At 39.7% G+C, this 14,435-nt stretch overlaps 1 protein-coding gene across 1 annotated transcript; it reads right to left on the bottom strand.

The window, feature by feature from the left end:
• Nucleotides 1-1,828: 1,828 nt before the first annotated feature.
• Nucleotides 1,829-13,842, bottom strand: LOC310735090 (transmembrane protein 150A). Its single transcript, XM_083557660.1, has 7 exons — nt 13,657-13,842; nt 8,520-8,567; nt 6,543-6,629; nt 4,877-4,944; nt 4,556-4,686; nt 3,128-3,305; nt 1,829-2,198 (listed from the first exon to the last, which is right to left on the bottom strand). The coding sequence occupies exons 1-7, from the start codon at nt 13,719-13,721 to the stop codon at nt 1,993-1,995; spliced, it is 783 nt and encodes a 260-aa protein (XP_083413786.1). The 5' UTR covers nt 13,722-13,842; the 3' UTR covers nt 1,829-1,992.
• Between the last annotated feature and the right edge of the window lie 593 nt (nt 13,843-14,435).

The raw sequence follows: 14,435 nt of genomic DNA, 5'->3' as shown, positions 1-14,435 counted from the left end.
GGGATCCAATTGGCACTGGTACGTCTCTAGATGGTTCAGGATGTTTGCGAGTTCGGCATCTACTTCTTCAAAGGTCCATAATCTTCATGAGGTGGGACATGACTGGAGCTGGAGGAACCTCAGGATGCCTCGGGATGGGGAGAGAAAGAGAAGCAGTGGAGAGAAATTAGCGTAGCTGCTGTATTATATTATATACATTATATACATTATACTATATTAACAGCACAAGTTGATAATGTGCAGGTGATCAGATGTTCTGGAGCACATGGTTATGATAAGTGATGTGTGTTATGTGTAGGCTTTGCTTAAAAGATAGGTTTTTAATCTGCACCTAAACTGGTTGAGTGTGTCTGAGCCCCGAACACTGTCAGGAAGACTATTCCAGAGTTTAGGAGCTAAATGTGAAAATGCTCTACCGCCTTTAGTGGACATTGCTATTCTAGGAACTACTAGAAGCCCAGAGTTTTGAGATCTCAGGGAGCGTGACGGATTGTAGCGTGTTAAAAGACTGGATAGATACATGGGAGCCAAACCATTTAGTGCTTTATAAGTAAGAAGTAATAGTTTGTAGTCTATTCGAAACTTAACAGGAAGCCAGTGTAGGGATGAGAAGATTGGGGTTATGTGGTCATATTTTCTTGACCTTGTAAGAACTCTTGCTGACGCATTCTGAACTAACTGAAGCTTGAAACACAGTCAGATGACTGACTTGCCAGACAGACAAACCTACAGAAAGACAAACAGATGGACAGATAAATAAACAGAAAGACAAGGAATCTTGTGAAGGACAAGACAGATGAAAAGTCGGTACAGTAATGGCAGCTACACAGAAAGACGGACAGACAGACAGACAGACAGACAGACAGACAGACAGACAGACAGACAGACAGACAGACAGGTAAGCAGAAATAGAGAGAGTCAGGCATGCAAACAGACAGGTGGATCACCAAGCAGACAGACAGAAACACACAGACAGGAACACAAACAAATGACTGATCAGGCAGTCAAACCTACAGACAAACAGACAGATGGACGGGTGAAAGATCAGACAGACAGACAGACAGACAGACAGACAGACAGACAGACAGGCAGGCAGGCAGATGGATGACCAGACTAGAAAACCTATAGACAGACAAGCCTGTAAAGGACAAGACAGATAAAGAGACACTTAGATAAAGATAAAAAATGCAAACAGACACAAAAAGACAAAGAGGCATGCACATGGACAAACAGGTCGATAAGAAGGTAAATGATCAGATAGACAAATCTATTGACAAATAAAATAAAACACAGACAGATGGCTTACCAGACAAACAAACCTACATACAGTCAGACATACAGACAGATGGACAGACAGATCAACAGAAAGTCAACCAAGACTGTGAGGGACATAACAGATAAAAAGACAGCTAGGCATGTAAACAGACTTGTGGATGAACTGAGAGTTGGACAGAAGGACAGACAGAGAGACATGTGGATGACCTGAGAGATGGACCGATGGACAGACAGATAGGTGGATCACTAGATGAACAAACATATGGATAGACAGACAGAAGGAAAGAAAGGCAAATCAATGACTAGACAGAAAGACATACAGACAGACAGCAAGTCACAGATGACCAGGCAGAATAATCTCCATTCATCTGTGAATCATCCCACTAGATTTTAGAGGCTTGTTTGTGTGGATTAAAGTGACTTGAGGACCTTCTGGTTTCAATAAAGGTTCAGCTAAAATATATTTTTACACGATTTCATATTTTATTGAAAGGCAGGAAACAAGTGCAACATGTCTAGCTTTACCAACAGAGAGAGAGAGAGAGAGAGAGAGAGAGAGAGAGAGAGGTTAAAAACTGCAGGATGATACATAACATCAAATATATCAAATATCAAGACCCAAGTCTGTGTCCTTCAGGTCTACCAGGAGATCATCTTCACCCAAACTGCACCATCACTTCATCGAGAAATGTCTCAGTCCACTTCCAAACTGAGCCATTAAGCTCTCTCTTGCTTGCTTTCAGTCGGAGAAAACACCTGTCTCTGTCCTCTGTGGATCAGAACCACCAGAGTGTGTGAAGACACCGAGCGGAAGTCCGTGATGAACGTGGCGTAGAAAAGCAGCACAGCGACGACGAAGAGCCACTCGCACACGGCCGCCCAGTGCTGCAGGGTGAAACTGTCCTGCAGGAAGAACGCGCCACCTGGATGCACCAGAGGTCAAGGATTATCCGTAAATTACTGACAGAAGTATTGGGACACCCGGCATTTACAGCCAGACCTCGTTCTTTCGAAAAATTTACCACAAATCCAGGGGCACACAATTGTTCAGGACGTCTTTGGATGCTGTACAATGAAATTCCTTCTCTTCAACTAGGAGATTCGAACCTGTTCCAGCATGATTATACCCCTGTGAACCATGAAGGTCTGCTTTACATGGGTTGGATTGGAAGATCTTCTGCTATTAAGCTCTGACCCTCAACCCTATTGAACATCAGTACTTGGCTTTACTAACACCCTTGTGGCTGAATGAATCTCCACAAAATCTCCAAAAAATCTACTGGAGCATCTTCCCAGAAGAGTGAAGTTTATTATTATTCATTATATATAGAGGGTCTACAGAATTTTGGCCGTACAGTGTAGCTATGATCTAAATCTTTATCCAAGAAAATGCAGACTAAAGCAATACTTTATATAATTTTACACTACCACCATTGTCGGGCCCTTGAGCAAGGCCCTTATATGTTACAAGTAAACGCCACTTTTTTTTTCTTTTTTACTTTTAGACAATCCATTTATTTATTTACTTATTTATTTATCATGCATATATTTATCTAATTAGTTTTATAATACTTTATTGATCCAAAAGAAATTGAAATTGTAAGGAAGCTGGTCAGCCATGATACAGTGCCCCCTGGAGGACAGATGGTTAAGTGTATTGCTCAAGGGCCCCAAAAGTGGCAGCCTGGTGATACCGGGGCTTGAATCCCCAACCTTCTGATTTGTAACCCAGAGCCTTAACCACTGAGTTATTTAGTATATGAACAGAATTAAAAATCACATCTTGTCATTTTAAGGGAAAATGTATTTAAATAAATGTTATAAATCAAGCAATCAAGCATACAGAGGATACAGAGTAGAAGTGTGATCAGGGCGAGCAGGCTGAGTGTGAGTCGGAGGTGGCTGGTTGGAGAGTGTGTGTGTGTTTTTGCCAGACGGTAAGTAAGGATCGTCTGCACACACACGAATAGTAGACTGGTCGGGAAGGCGAGAAACGCTCCCACATAGTGCAGCACCTTAGCAAAGTCCACCTGTAAAACACACACACACACACACACACACACACACACACACACACACACACACATGTACGTTTCAGGATTATTTCTATAACGCCATTACAGTTTTTCTCAGTTTCTTTGGAACGTTTCTTAAATCATGCGTTAATATTTGCAAATCAGTTTGTGCTCAAAATCTCAAAACAACTTGTACAAACATCAGCACACACTGGATTTCCTGCAAAAGCCTGAACTTTTTTTAAAAATCCTCAGTTCATTTGGGAAAAAAAAAGGATTTGTGTCAATGAACGTCTCATCGCTATCAAAATAACAAGTCCTTTTAAAACGATCGTCAAAATATTCAGTGTTCATACTGTATGGCGCACGGTTTCAGTGTTTCCTGACGTAAACTACGGTTTGGGTTACAATGGTTGTTAAAGCACAAAGATGAATTTCTTCTGTTTGGCATTTATGAATTTCAACAGCACAAATGTAAACGTAACTGTATGCAGGATGTTCGATCTTTTACTGCTTCTTCATCCATTTTCTGAAATTGTAATTCTGTGTTTCGCTGCCTGTCAACCAATTAAAGGTTCACAAGTTTCACCTTTTACCTGCACAAGTCATCAATTCAAAACAAATTTACAGATAGAATGTTTAGAAATTTAATCCTGACAGATTCTGACAACTGGTTTAAGCATTTTGCTGACTTATGTACAGTAATGGACTGATGCTGAGATGTTTTGGGGGTTAAGACTATTCAGGTGAGAACCAGTATAATATATTTTGTTTAGCATGACATGAACAATTGATGATGTATGAAACAGCAGACACTCGTACACAATCAATTAAATGAATGTACCAAAGCATTTGCAGTGCGCACAATTAACTACATGATGTGGAGAATTTCAAGCAGATGACCAGACAAATAGATGACCAAACAGACAGACAGACAGACAGACAGACGGATGACCAGACATACAGACAAACAGACATATAGACAGACAGGTGTATGACCAGACTGACAGACAGGAAGATGACCAGACATACAGACAAACAGACCCACTACAAAGATAAAGACAGACGAATCTCAAGAAAGACAGACACCAGACAAGTGTCTCATCAGACAGATTGCAGCTCATAGATGACCAGACAGATTAAACAGAAAGATAGACAGACACATCAAAAGACAGAAACACATTGATACACATATCAGTTAAACTCATAGTGTTTCCACAGCCACAGTGAGAAAATAGTCAAATGTCCCACTGAGGCTTCTGTACCTGAAAGTTTCCCACCAAGCTGAGTCCTGCAGCACAAAGCCAGCCAGAGCAGAGCCCCATCATGTTCAACATACTGTTCTGCTTCTGCTGCTCCATCACCTGGGCATAGCGGAGCAGACCAATCAGCATCACTGGAACACACACACACACACACACACACATACACACATACACACACACACACACACACACACACACATATTAACACACCTGAATCTGCATAAATTGCTGCATTGAGTTGCTGCATGCCTGGAATACAGGTGTTCCTAATAAAGTGGACAGTGAGTGTCTGTTTGGATGGAAATTGAATGTTTCACTCACTCATGAATGATCCAACGCTGCAGAGGAGACTAAACCAACAACTCTCTGGAGGCAACACACCACATTTACTGTACAGAGAGAATGTACAATTATTAGAAGCCTGAAATGTATAGAAGACGACTGGTATCAAAAAAGTTTGGAGACTAGTTTTGTAAAATGCCAACAGATGGCAGCACGAGGCTGCACGCACAGTCACAAAAAGCACCGACCTGCAAAAGATATCATTCTGTGTACATCAGGAGCTGGGGCTATTCTCTCCACGTGTGTTACCACGTCTGTGATTTCAACAAATGTAAAATTCTGCATGAAACTGGGCAAATCTGCCACAGAGACGTCTAACATACATCGATACACCAACAAGTCTTTTGAGGTGTTTTGAGCGGCACGCACGCTTCTAGAGCAGTATTTCACTTGAAGACGACAAGAGATTAGGAAGACCTTCGATGAGACCTTCAACCCCAAAAACCTTTCGGAAACTTGTGCATGATGATCGCCGGAGATCGGTCGGTTTGTCATACAGTCCAGTCCAGTCCAGACAATTGTCACGTGTGATTTGAAAGTGTGCCGTGTTGCTGTGAGATTCGTCCCCGGGCTGCTGACCCAGGAGGAGAAGGAACACCACAAGTCTGCCGAAAACTGTGTCTGCATGCCGTGGACGAGTCGTCCTTCATGCCGTTACCGGTGCTAAAACTTGGGTATACGAGTATAACCCTTAGTGGAAGAGTCCATCATTTCCTCGACCGAAAAAGGTGAGGCAGGTCTACAGCTCGAACAAGTGCATTCTCATCGTCTTTTTCCACTTTCGCAGCATTGTGCAGAGATACTTCGTCCCTAGGGGCCACAACATCAACAGCGGGTTCTACTGCCAGGGTTAAAGGAGTCTGAGGGAGTTTTGATACCATTTCATAAATACACTATATATATTGCCAAAAGTATTGGGTCACCTGACCTTTTCTGCTATATGTGTTTTTTTCCAAACTGATACCACAAATCTGGAGGCACTCAATTGTACAGGACGTCTTAAGATGCGCTCTAATAACATTTTGCATCAACTTGAAAACCCAAACCTGTTCCAGCATGGCACAAAGTGAGCTTCTCAAAGATATGGTTTAAATGCTTTAGCCTGCTATAGAGCTCTGATCTCATCCCTACTGAACACCTTTGGGATGAATGTGAATGCTGACTGCACCCCAGGTCTCCTCACCTACATCAGTACCTGACTTTCATAACACCCTTGTGGCTGATGAACACAAATATCCATAAACACACAACAAAATCTAGTGGAACATTTTCCCAGAAGAGTGGAGGGAATTAGAAGAGCAAATTGGGACTAAATGTGGAATGCGATGCTCAAAAATCACATACCGTATTTATGACCAGGTGTCCCAATACTTTTGGAAATATAGTGTATGTGTCTAAAGCAATCCTGGAAAATGTTCTTCTCTGACATCCCAAAGAAACTTCAAATCCTGTCCAATCAAAGAACGTTGGACCACATCTACATCCTCCACAATATCATTAACAAACTTGGATTTTAAAACAATACCAAGATCTTTCCCTGTTTTTGTAGATTTTTAAAAATAAAGTCTTTTGACTCAATCTGGCATGAAGGACAATCTAATGGTTAGATGTCCACATACTTTTGGGTGTATTTAGTATTTGTCACCTGATAAGAGGAATGTTATCCAGAGTGCAGCAGGGAAACTGTCCGTTCTGCATCGCCAGAGGTTCCTCACAGGATGAGTTATATTCCCTGTACATATCACACACACACACACACACACACACACACACACACACACACACACACACACACACACATCCATATTTGTCTTTGAGGTTCGATTCTCCAAATATCAGTTTTAAAAATTAAATCAGTGCTCTGAAAATGACAACAAAAATAGTTTTTAACCTTTTACATATTTGACACATTTGGGATGCAGGATGTTTTTTTTTTAGCAAAATTAGATATATATATATACAGTACAGACCAAAAGTTTGGACACACCTTCTCATTCAAAGAGTTTTCTTTATTTTTATGACTATGAAAATTGTAGAGTCACACTGAAGGCATCAAGGGCTATTTGACCAAGAAGGAGAGTGATGGGGTGCTGCGCCAGATGACCTGGCCTCCACAGTCACCGGACCTGAACCCAATCGAGATGGTTTAGGGGTGAGCTGGACCGCAGAGTGAAGGCAAAAGGGCCAACAAGTGCCAAGCATCTCTCGGGGAACTCCTTCAAGACTGTTGAAAGACCATTTCAGGTGACTACCTCTTGAAGCTCATCAAGAGAATGCCAAGAGTGTGCAAAGCAGTAATCAAAGCAAAAGGTGGCTACTTTGAAGAACCTACAATATGACATTTTTCAGTTGTTTCACACTTTTTTGTTATGTATATAATTCAATATATAATTCCACATGTGTTCATTCATAGTTTTGATGCCTTCAGTGTGAATCTACAATTTTCATAGTCATGAAAATAAAGAAAACTCTTTGAATGAGAAGGTGTGTCCAAATTTTTGGTCTGTACTGTGTATATAAATAATCTAATTATTGGACAAAATTCTACATTTTTGCTAAAGAAGGAGCATTTAACTGACTCAGCTCATCACAGAAATGATCACAAACCCTGGAATGTGACATTTTGCCCCAGACACATTGCACTGCTTGCCCCATGTCTCCTGATCAATATTCATTATTGATGACTGATAGATAGTTGGTTACTTGTTGGTTGGTTGTTTTTTTATCAGGATTTTCTTATATTTGGAGACTCTGTTTACAAGAAAGTACTTTTTTTTATCTACGTTTCCACACGATCACCTTAAAAATAGTCCCCTTGCACAGCAACACAGCGCTCCCCAGTGTTCTTCTAAAAAGTGTCCTGGAAGTCTTCTCTTTGAAGCTGGTCTTCTCTGCAATTTGAGCTGGATCTCTAGTGTTAAAACGGTGACCTTTGAGCCAGATCTTCATCTTCAGGTAAAGGGCAATGTCAGCCAGAGTCAAAACTCACGTGTGAACTTGTTATCCATGATGAAATCGCAGACGTGGTACTTGTCATGATGGTGAGAATAGCCCCAGCTCCCGATGTACAAACAATGAAGTCTTTTGGCAGACTGACTTTTAAAGGTCGGCGCGCCCTGTGACTGTACATGCAGCCTTGTGCTGCCATCTGTTGCCGTGTTACAAAACTAGTCTCTAAACTTTTTAATACCACCTCGTAAGGTCGTTATTTTTGTTGCCTTCAAGTTCAAGCCTGAATGTGAACGTTGATGGTACCCCAGGCCTCCTCACCTTCTCACCTACATCACTACCTGATTTTACTATAACACTTGTGCCTTAATTTGCACAAATCTCCACAAAATCTAGTGGAACATCTTCCCAAAAAAGTGAAGCTTATTATAACAGGAACTAGGGACTAAATGTGGAACTGGGGACTAAATGTGGAACTGGGGACTAAATGTGGAATGGGATGTTTAAAACGAAGCACATAATCTTATTTGGAATGGATTTACACAGAATAACCCTTTAAATGTCTCCCTTCATACAATGTACACGTACTGTACATCCCATAATAGTCACAGTTTTGTTTTAAATCCTAGACAAACATGCTGGGAGAAAGTGAGTTTTGTTAATGTAACATTACCAGTTGGTTATAGGGCACACGTGTTGGTTATGCACTGCCATGGCATATCTGTGAAGGAAAAAAAAGAAAGAAAGAAATCTATGACCTTTGTATTTAAGTTCAAGGTGCTTTCATTTAGATGAATACATCATCCCTGACTTCCTCCAAGTGTCGGCAGTCCTGTGGCAGCAGCATGATGCATTAAATCATCATGAAGATATGAATCAAGGGCTTTAGGTCAAACATCAGAATGAAGAATGAGTGTAATCTCTGTGTATGTAAACATGGTATGGTTGTTGGGATCAGATGGGCTGTTTTTTTCAGACACAACAGTATACTGAATGGTGCAAAAAACAAAAAACATCCTGAAAATGGCTGAAACATTATGCTGATGGAAGAGAGAGACCAGAGTTGAATGACCAGGCTGGTCTAAACTGACAGGAAGTTTATAGTGATTTAGCAGAAAACTATCTCAAGAGACACATTACAACATTTAGAGGAGTCTGTAATAACAGCAAAAGACCACATTAGGTTCCAGTCATGTCAAACAAGAATAATGATCTCAGGCTGTCAAGTGAACATACTCTCCCAAACCTGGCACATGAAGACTGGAAAATTGTTCTTGTTCATGTTCTTGACTGACCTGAGTGGAACCTAATGTAGTCTATTGCTGTTGTAGCTCATCTACCTCAAGGTTTAATGCATTGTGCATGCTGAGATGATTTTTCTGCTCACCACAATTGTATAGATTGATATGATCAAATCTTCTCTTCTCTTCTTCTCTCTCTCTCTCTCTCTCTCTCTCTCTCTCTCTCTCTCTCTCTCTCTCTCTCTCTCTCTCTCTCTCTCTGTCATGTTATCCATGCTCCTGAGTTACCAGTGACCAGTGTTCCTGTCCCTTTCTTCTCTTCGGATCTGCCCGATTCACCCTGATGCCCTACCTCTTCAACTGGAGACCACTCTGTGTGAGGATGGTTCCACACCCACAGCCTCAAGATCTGTGAAGTTACTTAGCATCTCAACAACCTTTAGGATGGATTTGGGCTGTAATTTATATCAACATCCTACTACAATAGATCAGGAATACAGTTTGCATGAATAGTCCTGCATTTCAGCACTGATCACTGAACAGCACCTCGATAATGATCTAACTGTAATGAATGGACATTCGATGATTAGGATGAGGCTCCATTTAGTGTCTGGTTCCTCTCAAGGTTTCTTCTTAATGATATCTCAGGAAGTTTTTTTCCTCGCCACTGGTTCGCTCAGTAGGGACAAACTTACAATTACAAGGAACAAAATTTACATTCTATTACAAACTTTATAACTGCTTTATCTTGTAAAGCTGCTTTAAGAAATGTCCATTGTTAAAAGTTCTCTACTAATAAAAATGAAATTAAAATATCATTTAGGAAATACCCCCTGGCAGCTCCCACCTGGCTTTTTGATTAACAAAGTATTTTGTCCTACAGAATTGTCATTCACTCACTCAGTGTTTTTTGTTTTCTGCACCATCCTGTTTGAACTCTAACGGCTCTAAAATCCCCAGCAGGAGATTAGCTGTTTCTGGAAAAAACAGCCTATCTGGAATTAAAAACCATGCTACAGTTAAAGTTACAGAGATCAGACTTTTACTTCATTCTGATATCTGATATCTCTATGGTGGTACATAACTGGGTGATTAGATAACACTGTGGAAGATGTACTAATAGAAAACTGAGGTACAATAATAAATAAAAAATAAATAAAAAAAGATCCAAGATGGCACCCTCTGTGACCAGATGGTAAAGTTTTGTTTATGTTCTATGATGGCAGGACGGTCCTACTGTGTCCTGAACCACATCATATTATTAAAACTCAATTATTTTCTTGAAGCCACTGTGTCTTACAAGAGAAACCGGTAGCTCCGTGGTTAAGATGTTGGACTTCTGATCACTGGACTGATGGACTTGTGAGATCGAAGCTTCAGCACCACCAAGCTGCCATTGCTGCGCTCTTGGGCAAGGCCCTTTTTTTTCATATCTTAGCGATGTTGAGGAGCGGGTTTATAGAGCACAAAGTCGGCTATGATACAGTGCCCCCTGGAGCACAGAGGGTTAAGGGCCTTGCTCAAGGGCCCAACAGTGGCAGCTTGGTTGGAACTGCTACGGAGGATAAAACAATCCTCTATTAACACTTTGACTTTGACATAAAAAAGGTGATGTCCTTTTTGATGTCAGAAATACAATTTCTGAAAATGGATGAACAACCGAGAAACAAACAGACACTAATACTTTTGCATGGAATCCATTGTGTTGTGCTGTTTGTACACATTGTTTTGAAAAATTGCACTTATTGGTTTGCAAACATTAAGGATGATTCGAGAAACGCTCCAAAGCTACTGAGAAAAACTGTAAGACTGGATACCATAATATAGAGAGAAAATAACGAGAGCGGGATAAAGTCTAAGAGCAATACAAACAGAGAAGCAAAAAACTGTGGAAATCCAGTCAAACATTAAAAAATATATAAATAAAACAGTAGGGATTGAGAGAAATGTGTCTGTCTTTGGGCAATAAGTGAGAGATCTTTCTGGCCTTCATACAAAAAAGAAGGTTGTAAGATTAAATAGTAACTCAGATAAAAGTGGGTTGGAGATTTAATGTACTTCACTTTTCGAATTTTAAAGATTTCAGGATAAATGACATCTACAACGATGGCAGGATGAACTTTCTGACCTTTTACACAGAATATATTAATTAATTAATTTATTCACGTATTCATTTTTACCTAAAGTGAACGATTTACTTTATAAAAAGTTTACACACTCTGTGAAAATTGCACGATTATTTTCCCGATTTGGAAAAAATAAAACACGTTGTTAAAAAAAAAAAAGAATTAAATCCCCCCATTATTATAAAATTTTATTTACACAAATGTACAATCACTTTTATAATTTGGGGGCGTGGCTGTGTTCAGAAAGAACCATATTTACTTTTATATTTATCATATTTACTTTCATGTTATAACGAAAATTCCACAAAACGTAAATAAAAACCGAATGCTAGGATTTTTACATTTCATAGTCCCATATTTCATTTACAATAGAAAACATATCAACTGTGAAAACTGAGGAAATATACCAATAAATAATTTTTAAAAAGGCATTTTTTTTTATCTGAAGGCTACAACATGTCTCAAAAAGTTTGTGACAGGGTGAAACACGAGAGCGGAAAAGTGAGTGTTACTAAAATAAAACATTTGGAGAAACAATTTTTTAACTAAAAAGGTTAATTTACAACAGGTCAGTTAGATGATTGAGGAGAAATAGTGTATATTAGAGGGACGGCATCACTCAGAAGTAAAGATGGGCAGAGCTTCACAATCAGTGGAAGACTTCCTATTCTTCTTCTTTCGGCTGCTCCCATTAGGGGGCGCCACAGCGGATCATCCGTCTCCATACCACCCTGTCCTCTACATCTGCCTCTTTCACACCAACTACCTGCATGTCTTCCCTCACCACATCCATAAACCTCCTCCTTGGCCTTCCTCTTTTCCTCCTACCTGGTGTCTCCATCCTCAGCATTCTTCTACTGATATACCCCATGTCCCTCCTCTGCACATGTCCAAACCATCTCAATCTCGCCTCCCTCACCTTGTCTCCAAAACATCCTACATGCACTGTTCTTCTAATCAGTGGAAGACTGTGCCTACAAAGTGTGAAACAATTTCAGAATAATGAATTTGGAATATTTAAGTACATTTAAAGGCAAAAACTGTTGCACTATTATTTAAGTTTATTTCTATTATTTCTATTTATGTTCTACTGTGAATAAAATATGGGTTATTGTTTTATTCAAATCATTGCTTTCTGTTTTTATTGACATTTCTCCCAACATTTTTTTATTTTACGGAACAGAACATTAAGCTTACACTCTTGTCCACACAACAGCACTCTGTAGTGTATTTCCTTGCATGTAGTGTAACTAGTAAACATTATTTTCTCCACATTGCCACATTTTAATGCCCTACACTGCATTTAATTCCTTTTTTTTTTTTTTATCTGATTTGAAAAACAACCTTTGTGGCACTTTATCCCTATTCTAGGATGTCTTCCGACAAGGCAAACTAATAGAAAATAGAAAAAGTGTTCAAGAAAAACACACAAAACCAGGTGCTATTTTGAAAGAGTCTCTAGTATTAGAAATAAAATCGCGAGTTTTCCAACATCTACAGGACAGACGGAAGCGAATGAAACAAAAGTTGGTGAGAAAGAATTACAATATGGACAAAAGGATTGGAACACCTGACTTTTCCAACCAAATGTGGTTCTTCTACAAAATGTTGCCACAAAGTTGAAGGCACACAATTTTATTAGACGTCTTTGGATGCTGCATCATGAAATCTGCACTTCACTCAACTAGGAGACCCAAAACCTGTTCCAGCATTACCATACCCCAGCTCCATGAAGATCTGCTTTCCATAGGTTGGAGTTGGCTCCAAAGCTATTTTATTTCAATGTCAACTCAATTTTATTTGTATAGCATGTTTAACAGTGGACGTTGTTCCAAAGTAGCTTTACAGAAATAAATTGATAAATTGAAGTTAGTTTATCCCTTAACAAGTGCGCCAGTGGCGACAGTGGCAAGAAAAAACCCTATGAGATGTTATGAGGAAGAATGCCAAACTGTTCACACTGTTCATGGAAATCACAGCCCCAAGCCAAATCCATCTTCATGGATCTAGAGTTTAACCCTCCACAGTATATAATGAATTTAGGCTCAGCAGCACCAAATGATCTCCAATGTTGAACACTTTTGAGATGAATTAGAATCCTGACTGAACCCCAGACCTCCTCACCTTCTCACCTACATCACTACCTTTACTAACACCCTTGTGTCTGAATGAATCTTCACAAATCTCCACAAAATCTAGTGGAACATCATCTTAGAAGAGTGAAGCTTATTATGACAGCACATGGGGACTAAATGTGATGTTCAAAAATTTGAATGCAAATACACACACATGCAAATTGAATACAAATACATGTTCGATTTTATCATCATTGTAGAAAGCCCTGATCTCTGTATTCTTCGTATTGGCAGAATTCAATTCTGGTCCAAATGTAGCATGTTCTACTGTGTATGGTCGTGTGTGATATTCTGACTGGAAAACTCACACAATCCACGCTCCTGAGATAGTACAGAGAGACATCGTGACAGGTAAAAGCACCCAAAGCGACATTGTTTCATCTCAGAATGAAGCTTCAACTCTGCAGGTATTTTCCGTCTGCCGATCTCAGCATGGCGATCGCGTCAATGAAAATAAAACACCATCCACGTGCGGATGTTTCTTTCAGAGTGCGTTCCGGGTTCCTCTGGTAAAAAAAAAAAGATTTTCCTCTGTGTTTTACTTTTACAGGTTATACACTGCAGTAAAGCCGTCCCCTCAGAGCATCAGGTTTCAAACAGAACTAGTTTACTAATTACTTTAATCAATGTTAATGTTTGGACTTAGTTTACAGAAGCAAAAGTCCAACTAGGATCAAAAGAGCAGACGAAGAAGAAAAAGAAGAAGAAGAAGTGTAGCTTTCAGTCAATAATCCAGACAAGTTGAGTGTCAGGATCGATGAATTATACTCTGGTGTTTCCACACTCAGCTCTCCAAGAGATAATAATATCATAATGTCACAGTGGAAATCCAGGGGGTGGAGTGCACAGGTCCACAAAAATCTGTGGTTATTTCATAGTCTTTATACAGTATCAGGCCAACACTAGTACAAGCCCAATTCCAAAAAAGTTGGAACACTTTGTAAAATGTAAATAAAGACAGAAAATTTCATAAATTCAACATTTTATTCACAAAAGAACATAGAAAACATATCAAATGTATTATCAAATAAGGTCATTTTAAATTTGACAGCCGCAACACGTCTCAGTTGAGACAGAGGCAACAAAA

Source organism: Silurus aristotelis (assembly GCF_946808225.1).
Source record: "Silurus aristotelis genome assembly, chromosome: 12".
Lineage (NCBI taxonomy): Eukaryota > Metazoa > Chordata > Actinopteri > Siluriformes > Siluridae > Silurus > Silurus aristotelis.
This window is presented reverse-complemented; position numbering and strand designations above follow the sequence as displayed.